Source organism: Vulpes vulpes, chromosome 3 (assembly GCF_048418805.1).
Source record: "Vulpes vulpes isolate BD-2025 chromosome 3, VulVul3, whole genome shotgun sequence".
Lineage (NCBI taxonomy): Eukaryota > Metazoa > Chordata > Mammalia > Carnivora > Canidae > Vulpes > Vulpes vulpes.
The window spans coordinates 49,176,632-49,200,073 of NC_132782.1; the positions used below are offsets into that span (position 1 = coordinate 49,176,632).

Below are 23,442 nucleotides of genomic sequence, written 5' to 3' on the forward strand. Positions count from 1 at the left end.
TCTTTATCTATTTCTAAAATAGTTTTGGTTTTTTTGTAAAGAAATTTCCAAGACAGAAATTAGTATAACTTACTGACAGGCAATTGTGAACACACCTTTTGGTCCAGAGCAGAAGCTTGAGGAAAAGATATCCAAATCAGTTTGCTTCTTGCTTCCCAAGCCCTTGTTACACCTCTGTTGAAGGAAGGAGTTTGTGAGACTCAGTCTTACCTTTAGCATCTTTTCAACTCCCAGAGAAGACAATAAAGAGGAAGAAAATGAAAATGAAAGCACTTGTTTAAGAAACCTAGTCCTAAAGATTAACTTGAGTGTAATGCAAATGCATTTCCTAATGACCAAAGGCAGAATAGTCCTGAGATTGTTTATGTTTCCTTTTCCCCATATCAGTGGAATGATTTAATTTTTAGAGAATCTGAGAGATGGATACAGTTAAACTAGGGCTAGGAACAAGAAGAGTAAGGGTTCATTACCTTCCAGACCAACCAACCTTCTTTCTTTTTTTCCTTCTTGCTCTTCTCTCCTTTTTTCCTTCCTCCCTCCCTTCCTTCCTCCCTTCCTTCCTTCCATATAGTCACTAACCTACTTATTCATCCATTCAACACATATGCAGATAATGTGCCAGGTGCTGGGTAAACTGTATTAGAGGAAATAAACTTGAAAGGATCTTAAACTGATAGAACTTACAGACCAATCAACCTTCTTTCCTTTTTTCCTTCTTGCTCTTCTCTCCTTTTTTCCTTCCTCCCTCCCTTCCTTCCTCCCTTCCTTCCTTCCTGTCACTAACCTACTTATCCATCCACTCAACACATATACAGATAATGTGCCAGGTGCTGGGTAAACTGTATTAGAGGAAACAAACTTGAAAGGATCCTCAACTGATAGAACTTAAAGTCCTGTGGAGGGTAGAAAGGAGAGAGCTAGAATAGCAAGCAAAAAATACTAAGAACAAATTGTGAAAATGATTTTTAAAAAGTCTTATAAAGGGTGGGTGATATCAGGGTCTTATCATTATATAGGAGGTTGACTAAGTCCTCTCTGAGAAGAACACACTTAAAGGAGGCTGCCACAGACTAGAGATAGCCAGCCATGGGAAGACCCTGAGGGAAGAAAGGACTCTGTGCCTGTGGTTGGTGTGGCCAGGGCAGAACCAGGTGGTGGGAAGTGATTCAGTTTGGCGAAAGAGACAGATGCACACAGGCAGAGACAGACAGATCACAAGAGCAATTTGCTTTCTCTCTTTGCACTCAGTTTTCCTCATCTGCAAAATGAGCTGTTGCACCCATTATTGACCTTAGTGAGCACTTCACGCAAAGTGCAAATTCTTTTTTTTACTATAGGTTTCAGTATTAAAATTCTCTAGTTCTCCTCTGAGTGCTGAGAAGAGCATCTTAGGCACTAGGACCTAGAGACCTGTGTAGATTAGGTGGGAGAAACTCAATACCTACTCAGGTTTCTTAACCTCAGCATTATTTGGGGCCAGAGAAGTTTTTGTTGTGGAGGTTGAGGGGCAGTTGTCCTCTGCACTACAGGATGTTTGACTGCCATGGGTGGGGGGTTATTTCATAGCATTCCTGGCCTCCACCTAGAAGCTATGTCAGTATCACCTCTCACCCAGTTGAAAGTCATTTAAAATGTCTCTAGCTATTGCCAAATGTCCCCTGGTAGCAGAATCACTCCTGATTGAGAACCACTGGTGTACAGGATGAGGCTTGTAATCTTATGAGCAGGCCCAGTATGAGATGAGAAAGGAATCTGGCATATGGCCTTAGTGTTGAGGAAAGGAGAAAGTATGGCAAGAACCATGAGAAATAGAGGAGCAACTGCTCATTTAAAGGGAGCATCTCTTACTCTGATTGATTCTTTCTTCCTTTTTTCCTTAAAACTTCAGGTGCCCACAATTAGATCACCCATAATCCTTGGTTCATGATACTCTCATTACTTGTCAATGCTGCATTGCATTAATTCAGTTAGCTCTTTAATTGGTTCTTTATAATAACGTGATGATTCCTCCACCCCCAACAAAAGCCAGGACCTTGACAATAGTTTGCATTTGACAATGTGGCCCTGCCTTGCCTCAGTGGAGGTAACTACTGTCCTGTATCATGTCTTTGTCAATTCCTTGTTTTTCTTCCAACGTAGCTTTCTTTTATTTAACTCTATCCCAAAAAATATATTTTATTTTTCATTGCTTTCAACTTTGTAAAAATGCTTGCATGCTGATGTAATTGTTTGAACTGATTTTTATCACTTACTAGTGTGTCACTAAGAGTCATCCACGTTGTGGAGTGTTGCTGAAGCTGATTTGCCCGAAGTGCTGTGTAAGATCCCATTGTATGACTGTACTGTAGGGCCTTATTCTCTATCTCACTGGATGGTGTTGGGATAGTTCCTGGGTTATTTGGTGCTTTCCAGCTGATTCTTCCAGTATAAGAATGTGGGTACTGTGCTGTCACGATTTCTGATTTATTTTAAAGAAAAGCCAGAAATCAGAATTTTTTTATGTGAAAGTAACTGGAGGACCAATATAAAGTTTTAAGAAATGCTGACCAGGCCAACAAGAAACCTATCTGCAGGCCATTCTTCTTGAGCGTCCAGTTCAAGATTTCTGGAATAGCTCATTCAGGTTGAGAATATCTCCCTTTGATCTAGAAGTCAACTAAACTTAGGGGTACCTTGAAAAATCATCCTTCAAAGTTACAAAGTATCAAACAAGAAGCTACTGAGGTAGAAATTGGAGTACGGTTTGTGGTGAGGATAAGCAGTTGATAGAAATTGATAGAAATTGCATTCATTCAGAACAAATTAGTACAGTGAAACAGTCCCTTCACATCCAAAATTTGGAAATAAGGTAAATAAGATTATCTTTTTTTTAAACTTTGTTTTTTAAATTTATTTTTTATTGGTGTTCAATTTGCCAACATATAGAATAACACCCAGTGCTCATCCCATCAAGTGCCCCCCTCAGTGCTCATCACCCAGTCACCCCCAACCCCCGCCCACCTCCCCTTCTACCACCCCTTGTTCATTTCCCAGAGTTAGGAGTCTCTCATGTTCTGTCTCCCTTTCTGATATTTCCCACTCATTTTTTTCTCCTTTCCCTTTTATTCCCTTTCACTATTTTTTATATTTCCCAAATGAATGAGACCATATAACGTTTGTCCTTCTCCGATTGACTTACTTCACTCAGCCTAATACCCTCCAGTTCCATCCACGTCGAAGCAAATGGTGGGTATTTGTCGTTTCTAATGGCTAATATTCCATTGTATACATAGACCACATCTTCTTTATCCATTCATCTTTCTTTTTTTTAATAATAAATTTATTTTTTATTGGTGTTCAATTTGCCAACATACAGAGAATAACACCCAGTGCTCATCCCGTCAAGTGCCCCCCTCAGTGCCCGCCACTCAGTCACCCCCACCCCTGACCTCCTCCCCTTCCACCAACCCTAGTTCGTTTCCCAGAGTTAGGAGTCTTCCATTTTCTGTCTCCCTTTCTGATATTTCCCGCTTATTTTTTCTCCTTTCTCCTTTATTCCCTTTCACTATTTAAATAAGATTATCTTAAGGGAGATAAACTATTTTTTAAAAATCACTTAAATTTTCAAATATTTAATGAGACCAGGAAAGAAATGCAGAATTGTCTTAAAGAGAATAAATGGTTCCCACGCTAATGGGATTTGACTGTAATTTGATTGAATGAATTAGCAGGCATGTCAGTTAGGGTGGGAGATGGTCAGAGAAGAGTCCAGAGCCCATTTTAAGCACTATGCTTGCATTTGGCTCCATTGGCAGGACAATCACTCCTGGAGATGGTGCTGTTGGGAAGAGAACAAACTTTTAATACCTACCCATGTATTCATCTTGTCTTGTGAAGGTTACATGCATATCATTCTCTCATTTCAACCAGTCTCTTGGACCAGGTGAGCTTTAATCTTCTCTGCCAGAGGTGTTTTTCCAACAATCTTTGAGTCTTGAAGGCTGAGAGCCACTCTTAGGACTTGGTGAGGCCTGAGGTGATGGCATTACCCTTAAAGCTTCCTGGAGTCAATGTCCTACTCTCATCACCCTCTCATGTGCATTTCCAAAAGCATTGTCTTCCCACAAATACTCACCCAGTGTCAGGCCCTAAGTATAAGGGCTTGTGAATCAGATTTGATTCAGCCTTGTGCACTTTCTAGGGCAGGGTCTTACCTAGACTGTGGGAACTCCCTAAGTATGGAAAAATTTACTTGTATGCATCTGTATGTATCTGGGTATAGGGTCTATAGACTTTTAAGGGGTTCTGTTGGCTGAGGTAGTTGAAACCATTGCTTTGGAAAACATAAGTGTGACATCTTGAGTATAGGGATCTGCAGAGGAGAAGACCTGGACACCCAGCAGCCAAAGTTTAAACCCTCAGGAATGCAAAGGACCTAGATCTCCAGGGACGGGGGAACGGGGGAATCTGTGGGTAGCAGAAAAGATAAGGAAAGGGATAGTGTGCTATTTCATAATGCATGTAGACTGCCATGAGTGTGATATTCTTCTGAAATTTTCTCAATATTCTCTCTCTCTTTTTTTTTTTTTTTTGGCTGATGGACTACTTTTTGTAGGAAGTAAGGGTGGGCAGAGTGCAGAGTAGCAAAGATGACTCCCTCTGCATTTTGAGGGATGAGCTACTAACTGATGTAGCGTCCACAGAACTGAGAACAGGCAAGCTTTGAATGAAATACTCTGGTCTAACTAGGGGATATTCACCTGGCCTGACTGTGGTACTTCTGGTCTCCTGCTGTACCGGTGTTTTTATTAATAGTACCCAATTTAGATGACAATTTATATAGTCATTCCTCTATCTAACCCTTTTATTGCTCTAACCTTGTTTGTTCTTATCTGTTTGTGTGTCTCTCTTTCCATTAAAGTAATGAGTTCCTTGAGGCTAGAGGCATTGTCTCATTCATCTCTGTGTCTAGCACATGTCTGCTGTTTGGTGGACATTTAGAAATTGTTTGTTAAATTGAACTGAAATCTGAGACAGAATGAAGAAGAGCCTTAGAATGGAAATGACCAGCTCAAATTATCTTCCCTGTGCTGAAGAGGTCTAGATTGGAGGTCCAATTTTGAGTTACTCATGAGCTTTATGCTTTAGAAACACATGTAATCTCTTTCAAATAAGTGAGAAGTCCTTGGAGAAGGGCTTTGAGTGCTCAATAAATGTTAGCTGCTATCATTGTTACCAATAATACTTGCTAATCATATCTATTACATATAATAACTTTATTTTCTTATTTATTTTTTACATATAATAACTTTAAATTTCAGTTTTCGTAGCTGGAAAATGAAGATAATTCATGCTCATATTGTTTTGATAATGAACATGCAGACAATTTAGAAACTATAGAGGGCTCTTATTGGATAGCCCATAAAATAATACATGGTAACAGGGAGATTTGTGCTTCTAGAATTGGCATAATTCTGACATATTACATGGGTGGCTCAACTGATGGACAATATAAAGAAACTTTTAAATATAACATTCAAAAAATGATACAATGTCTGGGATGTGGAGCAGAAGTTGACATATTCCCAAGTGCAGGAACATTAAAAAAAAAAAAAAAAGCACATGGGAAAAGATGATAGGGTAGACTCAGAGCAAGTATGGGATTTAGGATTGGGTTCCTGCTCAGTGTAAGATCAACAAAGCATTGCTTCAGGAATGATGAGGGGGCTGAACCATTCCAGGCTTGGCAGCTGGAGAACAAGAACTTGAATTTAGAACAAAAGAGGATTCATGTAAAGAAAGACATCCTAGGTGGCAGAATTGGCCATGAGTTTATATTTATGAGTTAATGTGAACATTTAATCAAAGTCATGCCAAATGTGAACGACACCTGAGGCAGACAGTCAACACCTGCATGCATTGCTAATAAGAGGAAGATTCCCCAAAATTCGACATTAAAGCAGCCTTCAGCAAAGATCACAGAAACACTTCTGGTAATGTAATCTTTAAAGTTGCATGTTCCAGGTCCCTTGTTATTTTAACAGGCAATCCTAGCAGGAGCAGAACTATTGACACAAGGAATTCTTAGATCTAAAAAGTGCCATTAAACCAAAGGGTAGAATTTCAAGTCTACTTCTGGGAAAATGGCTAGATGATAGTAGAAGTAACAGCACCAGCAGCATGAGCAGCAGCTGTGACAAACACATGTGTAGCACTTGTACATAGTAACTCATTTAATTTTTACTGAATTTCCCAGTTTGATTGCAATGTCCAGGAGGCCTGAGATTATATGGTACTTTGTCAGGGATCCTTCTCCCCCTTCTCAGTCTCTCCTCAACTTCTTCAATCTCTATCCCCAGTTTTATCACCCGAATTCCAGTTGGTTCAAATGCTATTTATTGTGCTTAACCAATATTTGCGGTCATTTTGGTTCTTCCCCAGGAGATATTTGGCTACCGGACTCAAGGCTGCCGGAAAACTCTCTGTCTTGCTGGATCCATCTTCTCCTTTGGGATCCTCCCTTTGGTGTTTTACTGGAGACCCGCTTGGCACGTGTGGGCAAATTGTGTGCCGTGTTCCTTGCAAGAGGCAGACGTCGTGTTGCTGAAGACAACAGTAAGTGTGTACCTGGCTTTTACCTGGTGGCCCTTTTTCCTGGGCATCTCATTACAGGATGGCAGTGGGAGATGTGCACCTGGCAAGTTCCATCACAGCCTTGCATTTATTTACCAAGAACTCAATAATTTCTCTATGATAGTATTTCAGAAGAAGACCTACTTCACTGGGTATTCCTTTTAAACTTGTGAGTCTTATGGATATTAGGGCTGAAATAACAATAGGAGTAGCTAAAAGTAATGGGTAATGTGAAATAGTTAAGTCAGGCTACTAGCTACAAAATTTGCATGGATGCTTCCCCTCATGTCCTGATGTATCACACCTACCCCATTTCCCCTGGAGCAACTCTGCAGGAAGAGATTGGGAGAGGTAGGAAGGAGATGGGGAGTACCCCTCTGAGGAGGATGTGGTCTTCTGTCGATTTGAGAGAGCCACGGTCTTTGAGGGAGTGTGTTGCATCCTGCAGATAGGCTAGAGTTAAAAAAAAAAGCAGCCACCTTTTTCTGAGCTCATTGTTTCTCTCTGTTAATACCAGGTACAGGTGTTAGGTGAGTTTCCATGAATTTGCTCAGCTAACACTACCTCCTAACACTCATTACACTTAAGCAACGTCTGTCGTTCATGTTTATGCTGGACTGTCAGCTCCACAAGGGAAGGAATTATTTCTCACTTGCTAATTGCCACATCCCTAGTTCCTGTGTGCTGTAGGGATTCCATAATATGTGGTGGCTGACAGGCTGAGGTGGATATTCCTATTGATGGAAGTCAAAGTACAGTCTTACAAAAAGAACCTTCTCTGGCTGACTAACAACACATCAGCCCAAATGACCCAGAATGACAACCACATTTTGATAAATCAACCTCTGCTGGGCTCTTAGCTTATTTTTATATATAGTAATCTCTCTAAATAAACACACTATTTAATACAGCAAGAGGAGATGTAAGCAACAGTCTTATAACCATGACCCTGGAGGAACCTCCTTCCAAGTTCTACTATTGTTCTCAGGGGGCAATGCTCTTGCTGTAGCAGAAATAACTTCAGGAACAGAAAAGCTTTTCTGCCCTTTCAGAGTGTACCACCAGACTCTTTGGATCTGAGAATGGCTGGCTGGCCAAATTGTACTCTTTGAGATTGCTGGCAGAGTCAAGGCACAAATCGGAATAGGAAGAAATGAGCAAGAAAATGGCAAGGGAAGGGAGGACAGTGAGAAAACTGGAGGGTAGTGGATAAAGGGAAAGTGAAGAGGGAGAAAAGAGAAAGAAACATCCAGTAAGAGAAATAAACAAGTTGTCACCAACAGGGAATGAATGTGCAGTTTGGGATTCGGAGTCAAGAGGTTTGACTCCTGGTCCTAGCACCCCAAGTATGTTACACCTCAGGAGTGTTACCCAACCTTTCAGGACTCTGTTTGGAAAATAGGCTAGAAAAAGCACTCATTCTTGCTTGCATTGATGTGAGAATGAAGTGAGGTTTTGTATATGAAAGCCCTTTGCAAACTGTAAAATACATGATCAAAGACCATTTTGATTGTGTGTGTGTGTGTGTGTGTGTGTGTGTGTATTATTGCTGAAGCAGCTCAGAGAACTTGCTATATAAAAGAGGCTGTTATACAAAAGAACCTGCTATAGACTAAATGCACCACATATAATTGTTTGATTGTCTGGATACTGTGTCCTCCCGTTTTTAGTCAGGAGCATTCCTTCCAGGATGGGAGACATAGGGAAGAGGTCCAGTGCCTGTGAATCCCCAGTACTCATTCATCATCCATGCTCAAACAATCATCTCTCCTGGTTGCATGTGGTCAGCTTTGCAACCAGATACATATTGGAAAAATTTTAAGAAGACTGGTGCCATAGGGTTCTGGGTTCCATCCTCCTCCTCTTTCTTTGTCTCTTTCAAAGCCGATTAAGCCCCGCTCCCATTTCACTGCCCTCCACAACTAATCAGAGCAGCCTAAACCATCCTCAATCTTTCCTTTTTCATCTTGATTTCAACTTTAATTTTTAATTACCTCCTCTTATGTGTCATTTTAAATGGATTTGCTATGCCAGAGACTCTCCAAATAAATGAGGTCCTAAATTAGTCTTTATGTAATTAGACAAGAACTCAATTATATCAAACATTCTTACTATATGAACCTTAGATAGAAATAAGCTTTGGGCACCAATAGCTTGAAAATCTGAGGCTAGGTTATTTGCATTAAATGACACCTTAAAATTTTTTATTTGAATTGTATTATAATAGCTGGACTATAAGAATTTCCCATTAAGGCTAAAAAGACTCTTACCTGAAAATGTGTTGTATATCTATTTTTCATGTTATTAAAAAAATCAGTACTTGGTATTTATCATCAATCTCACACTGGTAAGATTATGGATCATTATCGCAGATACTGATTAGGTAGTCATTTCTTAACATTAAAAAGGGGGGGGTGCCATGATGTACTAACTAAAAGTCTTTAGCACTCCGTTTATTTTCAGTTCCCCATCTCTTATTAAGCACTTCTAAGAGTGGGATTTTTCCAAAATATAAGAGTAACTACACTTCTATTTTATAATTTTAAAAGTGGCATTTTATTCATTATTCATCTACTTTTGAATTTTAACTGATATCTGTAGGGTGGCCACATTTCTATGCAAATTACATGATTTACATTCATTGGTGTTTTGAATTCAGATGCTCCTGATGATTTCCATAGTTTTCATCTTTATTATAATTACAGATGTGTTTTTTTTTCCTTCCCTGTCATATGTCATGTTGTCAAAGACCCATGATGTGCAGAGGAGGATGTGAGGATTGGTTAGTAGGCTGAGTCAGGGTGTTTCATTTCAGTGTTTCCGTGGGGGGCATTTCCCCTCAGTTTCACCTAAAGGTGTCAATGCTTGGGGCTTTAGTTTAAAAACTCAGAAATTCTGCAAATCAGCCATGCAGATGGCATCCAGAGTCCACTAGCTCCCCTGGATGCTCTTCAGCCACCGGGGTTTGTATTCATGTGTCTGGATTTCTGACTTATCTCTCCCTTCTCCTCTGCAGCCTGGTCTCTCTAAGCCCCAGGTGCCTCACACCAACACCATTTCCTAAGGGAGCTAGACAGGTTTTGTCTGTGCTTTTACTCATAGCATTTCTTCTGCTATTCTTTGTCCTCTTCATTCATTCAGTTATTTATTCATTCATTTAATACTTCCTGAGCACCAATCACATACCAGACATTGTTATAGGTGCTGGGAATATAGCTGTAACCAAAACAGATGGAAATCTCTGTCCAGTAGAATGATATTCTGGTGAGGAATCAGCTCATACATGTATGCGCGTGCGCTCACACACACGTATTCGCACATACACATTTTCTATAGAGTGAATATAGAAAGGAGGTGTTCTACTTCTATTTATGAAAGCCTACTCATCCCTCAGCCATCTACCTCCTTCTCCATTGATGATCCATTCTCTGACTCAATTTTGGGGGAATTAATTACCTTCCTTCATTCTCTTTTGGCTCCACATTTTCACTCCTGACTACTATAATGCTTCTTGCAATCTGCCTTGTATTAAAATGCTATTCATTTCATATTTTATAAAACAGCATCTCATTGACTATTTCATATAATTCTCATAACACCCCTGGAAAAAAGGCATCATCACCTGTCTCTATTTTACAGATGAGGATACAGATTATATCTTTGCAGTCTAGTAAACCTAATAAATGTCACCCAGGCGTTTCCTCTCCCTCTTTCTCTCTCCCTCTTTCTCTCCTTCCCCCCCTTCATAAATTGATAAGCACAGGTTGTGTGCCAGCCATAGTGGTAGCTCATGGGCAGAGGGTAGAGTATAAGAGTAGTAAAATCAGGGTTCTTTTTTTTTAAAGATTTATTTATTTATTTACTTATTTATTTATGATAGACATAGAGAGAGAGAGAGAGGCAGAGACACAGGAGGAGGGAGAAGCAGGCTCCATGCCGGGAGCCCGACGTGGGACTCGATCTCGGGACTCCAGGATCGCGCCTTAGGCCAAAGGCAGGCGCTAAACCTCTGAGCCACCCAGGGATTCCCCAAAATCAGGGTTCTTGACCTCATGAAGTTCATTAGATCACTACACAAATAAATGTGAACATCCAACTGCTATAAGTGCTACTTAGGAAAGGTTCATGGTTATAATAGGATTGTAAAATAGGGCTTTGACTAAGTCAAGAAAGTCTTTCTTGAGCTCTAAAGAATGATGGGTCAAAAGGTGATGATGGCTGGTGGGAAGGAGCACATGGGAAACGGTCCAGGAAAAGGAAATAGTATAGGCAAAGAACTTGCACCTGTCTTCTGATGCTCTAAATCTAGAGTTTTTTCCCACTATGCTTCATTCCTTTTTTATAGTTTTTTCTTTTATTAGATTATAGGGTTTTTGAAAACAGTAACTATAGCTTATTTCATTCTTTTTTGTGACTGAATAATATTCAAATGTGTGTGTGTGTGTGTGTGTGTGTGTGTCCCATCTTCCTTATCCATTCATTTATCAATGGACCCTTGGGCTGCTTCCATAGTTTGGCAACTGTAAATAAAGCTTCAATAAACATAGAGGTACATATATCCTTTCAAATTTGTGTTTTTGTATTTTCTGGTAAGTATTCAGTAGTCTAATTACTGGATCATAGAGTAGTTTTATTTTAAACTTTTGAGGAACCTCTATACTGTTTTCCTCAGTGGCTGCGCCAGTTTGCATTCCCACCAACAGTGTATGAAGGTTCCTTTTTCTCCACATTCTCATTCTCACTAACACTTGTTTCTTATGTTTTTTATTTTAGCCATTCTGATATGTGTGAAGTGATATCTCATTATAGTTACGATTTGCATTCCCAGATGATGAGTGATGTTGAGCATCTTTTCATGTGTCTATTGGCCATCTGTATGTCTTCTTTGGAAAAATGTCTGATCGTGTCTTCTGCCCATTTTTAAATTGGATTATTTGGTTTTTGAGCATTGAATTTACCAATTCTTTATGTATTTTGGGTACTAACCCTTTATCAGATATGTTACTTGCAAATATCTTTTCCCATTCACTAGGTTGCCTTTCAGTTTTGTTGATTATTTCCTTCACTGTGCGAAGCTTTTTATTTCAATGCAGTCCTAATAGTTTATTTTTGCTTTTATTTCTCTTGCCTCAGGAGACAAATCTAGTAAAAATGTTGCTATGGCTGATGTCAGAGAAATTGCTGCTTGTGCATTCTTCTAGGATTTTTATGGTTTTAGGTCTCACATTTAGGCCATTGATCCATTTTGAATTTATTTTTGTGTCTGGTGTGAGAAAGAGGTCCAGTTTCATTCTTTCCATGTAGCTGTCCATTTTCCTAACACTATTTGTTGAAGATATTGTTTTTTTCTCATTGCATATTCTTTCCTCCTTTGTCAAAGATTAATTGACCATATAATTGTTAGTTTATTTCTGGGTTTTCTATTCTGTTCCATTGATCTTTGCGTCTATTTTTGTGCCCATACCATACAGTTGTGATTACTAACACAGGGCCATTTGTAATGTGATTTATATCTGTGAGATGTTTGCATGTATGTTGCCTCATTTAGTCTTTTCCGATACAGATTTTTTTCCCCCATTTTACAGATAGAAGCATAGAGAGTTCAAAGAAGAGTTCAGGGTCCCATAGCTGTCAGTGAAAGAAAAGCTTCTATCAAGAGCTGAACTGGAGTGGGAACTGGAGATCTTATTGTCCCCTGGCCAGCAAGCAGACTCCACTGAGGCAATAGTGTGAAACTGTGGAAGAGTAGAGTCTGGAACCTAAGTGCCTTGATTTCATTCCCTGTGTTACTCTTGACCTACTTTGAGTAATGCATTAGCTCACACTGCCATAATAGCATACCACAAACTGGGTGCCTTAAACAACAGAAAGTTATTTTCTCACAGTTCTAGAAGCTAGGGGTTCAAGATCAAAGTGTTGGTAGGATTGGTTTCTGGGGAGATCTTTCTTCTTGTCTTGCAAATGGCCAGCTACCCTCTCTCTGTGTTCACATGGGAGAGGGACAGGTTTGGTTCTTCCTCTTCTTATAAGGGCACCAACCCTGTTGGATTAGGACATCACTCTTATGACTCCCTTAATCTTAATTACTTCCTGAAGGCCCTATCTACAAATGCAGTCATACTGGGGGATGGGGTTCAATTGACTCATTGTCTAAAATATCTGGAAATGCAGTGCTCAGTAAGAAGTAACAAATAAAAAGTCTAAATTGGTTTTACAAAGTGTGTAGTAACCAAGAACCATGGAATGACTACATGCCAGGCACAGATTTCACCAAAGCACCTTACACCTACAGTCTCATTTGTTTCTCATGACAATGTGGCAGATACGACTGTTAGCCCCACTTAACACAAGAAGAAGAGGAAGCGGAGGGTGACTGGAGAGTGGGTAAATAACTTGCCTGTTATAAATTGAGTTCATCTCCAGATATTTCAGGCAATGAGCCAGCTAACTCACTACCCATTCTTCCCTCAGAAAATGTTCATAAAAAAAATATTCAATCTCTCCAAAAATATATGCTGAATTGTTCAGGATTTCCATTCCCACCCTCAAACATAGATAAAGCCTTTGCTTTGTCATATAACTTTCCTGCTTTGTCCACTCTCTCTACCACCACATCCACTGCCCCTCCCCCATGCCTTTTTTTTGGTCAACATATCCCAAGAGTGCTGAGACAATAATTAGGGTGAGATTTATTCAATGTTTAGAACTTTATTTCTTTATTTTATAACTAAATACTACATTCTAGCCAATGTCAACTTTTTTCCAGCTAAGCAACTTTGGGAATATGAGGTCAAGGCATCAAGAGTATCAGTGGGTATAATCAGGAGGGGAAAATGAAAGAAAAAAGTGATAATTAAATATAGAAAGAATAGTATTTTGCCAAAGTAAAAGGTCTGTAAAGGCAGCACAGCACTTTAGAAAGAACCTGAGAAATATAAGTTATTACTTTATCCATAAATCTCTAAGTACTTCTTAGGAAGAGTTCATGCTTTTTGCATTGCAATTGTATCCATCTCCAAGTGAAAAGTACTGACCTCCTGATATCTCTTTGGAGCTTTGCAATGGGTTACTCTTCTTAAGACAAGCTCGGAAGTACATTTTGTGTTAGCAAACTCCTACACAAGGAGGTAAGCCACAGCATTGGCATGAACTTAAAGTGACCATTACACTACTTTAAAATTCTAACAGATAAGATGTGTATTACAAAAAGTTGTACAAAGATAAGCAAGGTCACCCACTTTGCGCAAATGTAAAAGTTAGCCTGGCATTTCAAACTTCAGAAATTGCAAGGCCCCAGGAAATATAAAATGCCCAGGTTTCCCCCACCCCTACCTTTCTGTCCAGGTCAAGCAAAGGTCCCCTGTGCACATTCAGTTCTTTGAAATGCACTCTTGAATTATTTTAAATTCTACTTTAAGAATTCAGGGACTGATCTGGTTAATTCTCTTGCTAAAAAAAGTGGTAAAGCCTGCTCAGTGAGACTTGAGGTGTTAAAAGTCTGGATTTGCCCAGCAAACAGTTTGGATTATTTGCATTACAAAGCAGTTATTTAAAGTGGTAGTTCCTCTGGTGCACTTAAGTCTCTTATGGATCATTAACTGCTTGAGAGAGCTGGGAAACAGAGTGAAGTGGGATAGCCATTTCCAGGTAAAACTGCTTCTTTTTCCAAAAAGAAAAATAAATCGAAAGACTCTCAGAGACTCTCACATTTCCTCAAAGGTAAAGTGAGTTCTTATTTACAGAAAGCTCTCAGGAACAACATGTTGAAAATGAGGCACAGAGCCGTAGGCCAATGAGCATTTGTTGTACTCAGCTACAGGCCAGACCTTAGACCAGGTGCATTATGTATTATTGCATGTAATCCTTCAAGCATACATGAAATGTGGTATTCTCATCCCTACTTCAAGATGCAGAAAATTAGGCTCAGAGACTTACAAGGATTTTCAAGATGGTACAGAACCAAGGTCTGCTAAGGAAGGGGCCTGTGCTTTTTCCATGTTGGACAATATCAAACCAAAAGCTGGGAGAAGGTGATGATGTAATACAGAGTGACTATCTCATACTGACACACTTCTCCATCCATTTCTTTGCTTGCCTTTTTTTTTTCTTAAAAAGTTGGGTAAATTTCTTTAAAAATATGAATGATTTTACAGTGTTTAACACAGCAATAAATAATAGAAAAGTCAGTGTTATTACCTACTCTAAGAAAAATGGTTATCTCACTACGGTATCTTTACTTAACCCATAGAATTATAGTTTGTGTTATATCGATTGCCTGGATAGCTCAGTTGGTTATGTGTCAGACACTGGACACTTGATTCTAGTTTCGGTCATAATCTCAGGTAGTGAGATTGAGCCTGGAGTGCGGTTCCCTCTGCCTTGCCCTGCTTGTGTGTGTGTGTGCACTCTCTCTCTGTCTCTCAAAAAAAAAGGAATTATACTTTTCATTATATAGAATTATGGGTTATAGAGCTTGGAGGGTAGAGGGGATGGTAAGAAATAAAGTTAAAGGCAAATATATCCAAACACCTTTGATTTAATTATAATACGGCTTATATAATAAGATGGAGGCATATAGATGAATTTTGGTCTCATATGTACCTAGACTAAGGCATTCAGTTGTTACATTGGATTAACACTGACCTGGGGGAGCTTGGAAGCTCCAGTGTTCTACTTTGCCATTCCATTTTTAGACATTATAGTCTAGAGGTCTGTTTGCTGTCACACAGGGCCAAAGGGTAACAGCTTGGTTTTGGAAATCAGATTCTCTGATGCCAAAAGAGCAGAGATTATGAGAAACTGGATGCTATTTGTTACATGGTGCAGATTTCAGGGTAATTGTCATCCTACATGAGCCACAGAAACCATGGGCAATGTTGAAACAAAGAGAAAGGAGCCAAGATTTGGAATGAGAAGACCTGGCTTTAAGTCTTGGTCCTGTCTTTGCTACCTGTACCAGACTGGTCTGGTCTGAGCCTTGTTGTTGGAGCATCTGGAACAGAAGTGCTAAATAAATTTTAACACTTTTTATTATTATTAGATATTCAAACAAAATCCCCTTACAGCAACACTGCCTTTGAAGTGGTCAAAGACAAAGCTATATGATGCTAAACTATGTCAATGTCAAGATATGTCCTATGGAATTGTTGCCTGTCCCACAGTACCTAAAAGATGTCCCCCAGTTCAGTGGCTCAGCCATTAGAAATTTAGCCATCTTCAGTCATTTTTAGGCCCTGAAGGTAACACCATCCAAATCTGGTTTGATTTGATTTAGATAAATATCTTTTTTTTAAATGAGGATAACAGCCAAGTCTATTGGTTTTTAGAATTAATCCATTAACTTTCAAATTTCTGTTTTTACCCTTCCTTTCTTCTCCTGTCCCCACCCTTTTCATCTCTTCCCTCCTCTTCCCCCTTTTCCTCCACACACCCTTTGCTTTGCTTTCTTCTCTTCTCCCACCCCCACCCTACCTCTCTGTCTCTATCTGTCTCTCAGAAGCTGTGTTAGGTCTGGCTGAGCACAGATACCCATCAGATGCAGTCCCTACCCACAGTCCAAGAAGAGTGATAAGGTTGGACAGGTAAAGGGGAATGCAGCAAGGTAGAATGTGGTAAACATTTCAAGTACCCTGATGATTTAGGGGAAAGATCACCAAGATAAATTTGAAAGGTTCTTATGACGTGAACTTTGAGCTGACCCCTAAGAGATGGTTAGAGTCTAGCCATATGAAGGCTTAAAGAGAATAGAGAAGGACGTGTATTCCAAGGTAAGGAAGCCAAAAGAGCAAAGCCATGAAGGTGGGCTTCTCTTGAGGAGAATCAATGCAAGAGATTAGCTCCAACAACGAGTGTATCTTCTCTTCTCTGTCCTTTTGCAGCATCAGCTCGGACACTCTTCCCAGCAAACGTGGGTTTGGTGGAGACAATTCCCGGCTCTGACCTGCATTCCTTAGACAACAAATTGTTTCCCCGGGTGGACTTCCCTTGCCATCCTTCCTAGCTCCTGAGGTGTTCCAGTCATCCTAGTGGATTTTACACATAGCATTTACCCATTCAAATAATAACCACAGTTATTGCCATGTCTGTCTCTGAGGTACCATTGTAGTACCTGTTACTTAATCCAGTTCTACTCGCTCTGGTTTTATTCTATGATGAAGTCAGCAGTGAACTTCAAGGGAAGCAGCTTCAGTTAGGCTTATGCAAAAAGGTACCTCCTTCAATCCTAGTCATGCTAACCTTTGGACAGTCACCTCTGGGCACCTGCAGTCCATCCATTCATTCTGTCAAACATCCATTCATTCTGTCTCACTGGGCAGGTCACAGTTTTTCCACATGGATGAGGATATAAGGGACAATAAAACATGGTTTCTATCTTCCAGATGGTCTGGATGAACTAAGAGAATGCAAGGCAGAAAGTGATTTGGAGCACAAGAGAGGGTGGTTAGGATCTTTGGGAGTCAGTACAATGATAGACCCTACCCCCTACCCCAGCAAGATGGTGTTATAGGGGTTGTCCCAGAAGAGGTAGAATTGAGGTTAAGCCTGGAAACACTGGGATGGTTTGATTGATCTGGTTTCCCCATCCTCAGAAACCAGCAGAAACCTTTTGGAGTGCTTATCTGTTTGCCTTTTTTTTTTTTCTGTGAAATGTTGCATCTGGCTGTGGCCTCATAGCTTGGAGGATACTGGGGATAACTAGCTCTTTTCTGAGACTCTACCTCCCTACCCTTGAGTTTTATTATATGTGCCATTATCTCATATTCACACCCAGATTCCTCAGTAAATGATGACAAGCTTTTTCCCTCAAGGCTTTTTATCTACTAGTTTTCAAGGGCATGTAATTTTGTGTAGAAGGTTTATTAACTTCATGAGTTTATAGGATTACATTACTATGATGTATCCTAGGTTGAATTTTTGCCCAATGACTTCTTTTAACTTCATGGAGGTTTTGGTGTCTATTTCCTTAGGATGAATTCCAAACTTACTCATGGAAAAAGATAATGTGGATCTACCTGTCATCATTAAACAGCGCATCTGGTGTCACTCCTGACCACCCTCTCATTACAGATGAGGAGTACATCATAAATAGGGCCATCAGAAAGCCAGACCTAAAGGTAAGTAAGTTGTGGTAACTGCTGATGCTAGAGAAATGTAATCTTTTTCCCAAAAAATATAAGTTTAGATCCTTCACCATGCCAATCCTCAACAGTATGCAGAGAACATTATAAAGAATGTGTACTTTGGAGTTAGAACTAAGTTCAAATCTTAGCTTCATCTTTCTAAACTGTATAGCCTTGGATCCATTACTAAACTCTATTGAGCCTCTTTCCTCATATATAAAATTATCATGATAACGCCTACCTCCAATGTTCGTTAATGACATTCAGTAAGTTAAGGAATACAAAGATCAATATGGTACCAGGCACATAGCAAATGCTCAGTACCCATTAATGCTTTGTAGCATCAGGTCCCATATGATAATTTGTGAAATAGGGTTTCTCTTACTGTAGAGGTAGTCACCCAGAAACATCCCAGGGGTTTTGCTTATGTCTGCAAAATGATCTTATTTTGAGTTCTGTCATTCAAATGTATTTGGGTTACTCCTTCTTCTCCATATTAAATTAGTACTACTTAGATTATGACTAGGTAACATTCACATTTAAAGCATTTTATAAGACAGACTGTTTTTTCTTAAATTTATGTATGCGTAGACAGCTGTTCAGTTTTATGAGCTCAAGGTCAGTTTTTAAAAATAATAAAAGTCAATTACAGAGCAGTTTATTGTCCATTGTTATCATCCAATTGCCTTAACTACCAAAAATAAAAGAGGTCAAACACCTTCAACTAACAGATTGCATAATCTGTCACATGGTTATTCACCTGGAAAAGTAGGCATCCCAAATTGATCTTCTGGACCTGACCTCAGATTATTATTGACCTCCAGGTTCTTTAATTGCATCAAACAAATAAGTAGACAATGAGATGAAGAAATGGTCAAATAAACAAAATGTAAAGAAGGTCAGAGGTCTTGAAATGGAAACTCTGGCACCAGGCTTGATATCTTCATTTACCACATACGGCTTAGAGAGTTTGCCTCTCTGAGCCTTGAACTTCTTATTTATAAAATGAGAGCAGTAACTCCTTCTGTGCCTGTTTCTCAGGCCATTGTAAACTTAAGATGAGAAGGTAGATATTAAGGTGATTTGTGAACTGTGTGAGTTACATTCATAAAGGACAGAAACTTCATTGAAATTAGAGGAGGTGCCACAGGCTCAGTCATGATAATACTGATGGTGACAGTCAGAAGAGCAACAGTACCAACATGACAACCATTTGGGCCTTTCAGGGAGAGTTTGGAGACATGCGGCAAGGAGCTCTGTCAGGTTTACAGACGCAGGCTAAGAGGAGACTTTAAGGATCATCATGGGATATCATGCAAAACTAAATCCCAGTGCTTAACCTGTTAAACAGGACACTCACAATGTGTTCCAACAAGAAATGAGGAACAGGAACCCTGGGCAGGGGCAAGCTTCCTGGTTCTGAGCAGAAAGATGAGTCACCCCACAGCATACCCTTGATGTCCTAATTACTATTTCCTGGTATGAAGTTCCAGGAAATGTGCAAGTAAACTCGGCCCCCGACCCTGCAAATTTTGTGCTTAATATTCTCTTACCAGTATCCAGAGCCTCTGAAGGGTATGAGGGAGGCAGAGCAACTCCAGGCTGAGATGATTCTTGCTAGGAAAATGTAAGGATATTTGAAAGGTGTATGATGGGGTCATTCTTCTCACTCTGTGAGGAACGGCCTCAGGAAATTATCAGGAGATAATAGAACTTTCTATTTTCTGGCCTGAGGTAAAATTTACCGGCCACCTCTTATTCCCCATCATTGCTGCCTTCACCTGCTGATGTTCTGTGTCTATTATGTTTTATAAGCTTCTCAGTCTCAGTCTGTGCTTTCATGTCCTTTGGATTTAGGTTCCCTCATGGAGCAGGGGCCTCATTTTCTCCCACAGCTTGTCCTTTAAAAATGTTCTAACTTAGATTTTTGAACCTATGGAATTAAAAAGGGGGCAACCCTCACTTTATACAGCTTGAAACCTGCCAACAATGGGATTATCCAGACCTTCTGAGACTGGCATAAACATCATGCCCCTTGAGAGATTGGACTTTGGGAGCCAGATGGGTTTGAGTTCAGATTCAACCCCTGCTTCTTAATAAGTGTGATAGTGGGCAAATGATTAAATCAAAATGAACTTCAAGGATGAAGTGAAGGTGAAAGTAACCTCTGTCCTGCCAGAAGATGATGAAAAAGACTAGAGACCAGAGAGAATGTATAAAAAGCCCCCAGGTACTCAACAGGCAGTAGCTATGAGTACAGTCCAGCTCTGCTTGCAGAACTGCAGGGACTGAACAGGGATGGCAGGTGTAAGGCAAGAAGCATGAGGTCCCTACATGGGCCATGACTACCTTCATACCCTCTTTCCTTCCTTCAACTTGAAGCTTGCGAAGAAAGAATCACTCCCAGCAGCGGTGCACTTCCAATTTTATACATTGAAAATAAATTGGAAAATAGGATTTATTTTTTTGAAGTTATTTTGCAACCTATCTTGCTGAAATAAATCAATTCTATAAAATAAAACATCTAGCATTTAACACTCTTACCAGGTAACTATGTATATATGTATATGTGCACGTGCACCTGTGTGCACGTATATCTTTATTGAAAAATGTTAAGCTTCATTTAGTGTAACTCAGATCTTGACGCTTAGGAATTTAACCTTTATTTGTAGTTGTACAAAGCATTCATTCACTTATTTATTAAAAAAATGTATCGAATATTTACTGATGTTTCAGCTATATGCTCTTTCCAGGTCTAGAATTGAACGATTATGTGGACCATACTATCTATGGGTATAGATACATACTTGGAAAAGCTGCAGTGGAAATTAGAGATGATCTGCTCAGTTGCCTCAGTTTATTCATAGGGAAACTAAGGTATAGAGAAATTTACTCAAATTTCTCAAGGACACAATTATCAGAGTAGCTATAAAAGGAAAAACACTGTTTCTTAATTTTGACTGTACATTTGAACTATCTGAGGAAAATTTAAGAATATTTATGGCCAGGTTGCACCCTTGACAAATAAAATCAGAATCTCTTGGGAGCTGGACCCAGGCATTAGTATTTTTTTTTAAGATTTTATTTATTTATTCATAGAGAAATAGAGAGAGAGAGAAGCAGAGACACAGGCAGAGGGAGAAGAAGGCTCCATGCAGAGAGCCTGACGTGGGACTCGATCCAGGGTCTCCAGGATCACATCTTGGACGCTCAACCTCTGCACCACCGGGGCTGCCTGACCTTAGTATTTTTTAAAGCTTCACAATTAATTCCAATGGACAAAATGAGATTATAACCGTTGCTCCATAACAGTATGACAGTCTTGCTGTATTTCCTTGTGCTTAGTTGATAACCAGTTAATGGAGATTCAGATTTGCATATAAAATTGCTTAAAGAAACCAGAAACAAGAATGCAGAGTTGCCATTACCCTTAATCCTACCTTTTCTTTTCACTGCCCACACCCTCAGACCCTCACTTCCTGGAGCACATTTTCTTGCAATAGCCTCCTCACTGTTTTCTAGACCCTGCTGCCTGCCTAATCTTTGTCATTGTGTCTTCTATAGTTTTCTCTGCAAATCCATTGCCTACAAGAAAAAGTCCTAGATACCTCATCCTAGCATTTAAGGCTGTACACTCTGATCTTTATTTATCTTTCCAGCCTCATTCTCAGTCTGCAGTCAAAATGCCCACTCATTTGCCCCTCCCCACAACTAACTTGTGGCACAACTAACTTGTGCATAATCTCTTTAAAATGCCATTTTCCCTTCTCATCTGAGCAAAAGTCTTCCAACCGTTCAAGGCCACAGCTCAGATATCATCTCCTTTATGATGCCTTCGGTTATCTGCCCTCTCTCTATTTTAATACTGTAAATTTTACTTTATTATATTTCTCTTTGACACATATATGCTTGGCTGTATGGTATAGTTTTCTCTCTTTTTAAAAAGATATTTATTTGTTTATTTATTTATTTATTTATTTATTTATTTATTTATTTATGAGAGTGAGAGACAACATGAGCACTAGTGGGAGGGGCAGAAGGAAAGGGAAAGAAAATCTCAAGCAGACTCCACACTCAGCATAGAGCTCAATTCGGGGCTCCATCTCACAACCCTGAGATCAGGGCCCTGAGATCAGAACCTGAGCTGAAAACAAGAGTTGACCGCTTAACACTTTCTTCCCTTGTTGGGTTATCAAATAGTGGAATGCTGAAACTGAGTTTTATTCATATGTTTATCCAAGTAGTAGGCCTATGATATATGTTAACTGAAGTTACACTTCTAATAAAGAGTGCCATTTGTGTATTAGGGAAGGTTGGGGTAATTTAGGGAAGGATAATCGTAATAAGTATTTTAGGGCTCTGTCTTTGCTCCTTCCACGGATACTCCTTTAGCCACTAAACTTCTATGTATTTACTGATCATTATACTAGAGACTTTCTTGGTACTTTTCTTTTGCAGGTGAGATGCATAAAAGTGCAGAAAATAAGATATGTTTGGAACAACTTAGAAGGACAGTTCCAAAAAATTGGGTAAGTTGTTTTGGCAGTTTCATCAAAAAGAGAGAAATTTATCTCAAAAAACATTATTTCTAAATATGTCTTTCTCATTATTATTATTTCAGGTGTTTGGAAGACTGGCTCAGTTCTACCAAGATACACCTAAAATTTGGATCAGGTCTAACAAAAGAAGAACAAGAGATTAGGTACTATACCTACTGTTATCTATATCAGCTCAAAAGGACAGTTGCTATTAGCCAAACAGAGAGTCAGTCAATATCAGAAAACCTTATAATGCTCTGTTCAGTATTGTTAAATGCATGTACATACATTATCTCACTTCATCAGGGCAGCCTTGTGGGGGAGGTAGAAAAAATATCCTTATCATCCCAATATAATGCATGAGGCTCACAAAGGTTTAATGGCTTGAACGAGGTCACACAGATGGGAAGTGATAGAAGAAGAGCTGAGTCTCATACTCTGACCAGTTTAATTCTCTTTCTACTCTGTACAATGTTTCTCAAGGTTATAATAATGAGGTTGAGCCAGTTTTGATTGTAATCGGTAAATATATATTATACTAAGGTAACATAGTTGAATAATAATTGTAGAGCAGCAGAAAGTATTGTATGAGACCTGCAGCTCCATGATTCCAAGTCAGTTCCTGGGCAGAGGAGCAAGGCTTAGGAAGGCCACAGTATTGAATTTAAGAGTCTATCAACAATTCACTGTGTGGTTTTGGGCAAGTAACTTCTCATACCCGGGATTTGGTTGCCTAATTGTTAATAAGAGAAGAAGGATTCTGTAAAGGATTATTAGGCCCTGCTGGTCCTAAGTTTCTATGATTCTTACATTCTCCTCCAGCCCCTTTTCCGTTAATTGAAGGGACCTGCATCAGCATCACCTTTTTGGTTGATCACCTGCCTGTTGATCACCTGCTTGTTAGAAATGCAGAATTGTAGACCACACATCATCCTTGTTGAATCAAAATCTTCACATTAACAAGTCATGAAGTCATCTGTATGAATATTAAAGTTCATAAGGCACTGTTAAGTTCCAGAGACACTGTTCTAATATATTTGGCCAAGCTATTTGTTTTTTTTTTTAAAGATTTATTAATTTATTCATGAGAGATACACAGAGAGAGACAGAGATAGAGACATAGACATAGGCAGAGAGAGAAGCAGGCTCCTTGCAGGGAGCCCAGTGTGGGA

At 39.5% G+C, this 23,442-nt stretch overlaps 1 protein-coding gene across 11 annotated transcripts in view; it reads left to right on the plus strand.

Moving 5' to 3' along the window:
* Positions 1-23,442, plus strand: part of ATP13A4 (ATPase 13A4) — a 111,600-nt gene that overhangs the window by 23,629 nt on the left and 64,529 nt on the right. For all 11 annotated transcript variants that reach the window (XR_012000408.1, XR_012000404.1, XR_012000405.1 and 8 more), the window contains 4 exons: positions 6,421-6,594; positions 17,580-17,726; positions 22,191-22,261; positions 22,354-22,434. Coding sequence is in view for 6 of the 11 variants with exons in the window: in XM_072752396.1 (XP_072608497.1) it covers positions 6,421-6,594; positions 17,580-17,726; positions 22,191-22,261; positions 22,354-22,434 (473 nt within the window). In the remaining 5 variants the exon portion in view is untranslated. The remainder of the gene's footprint in view (positions 1-6,420; positions 6,595-17,579; positions 17,727-22,190; positions 22,262-22,353; positions 22,435-23,442) is intronic.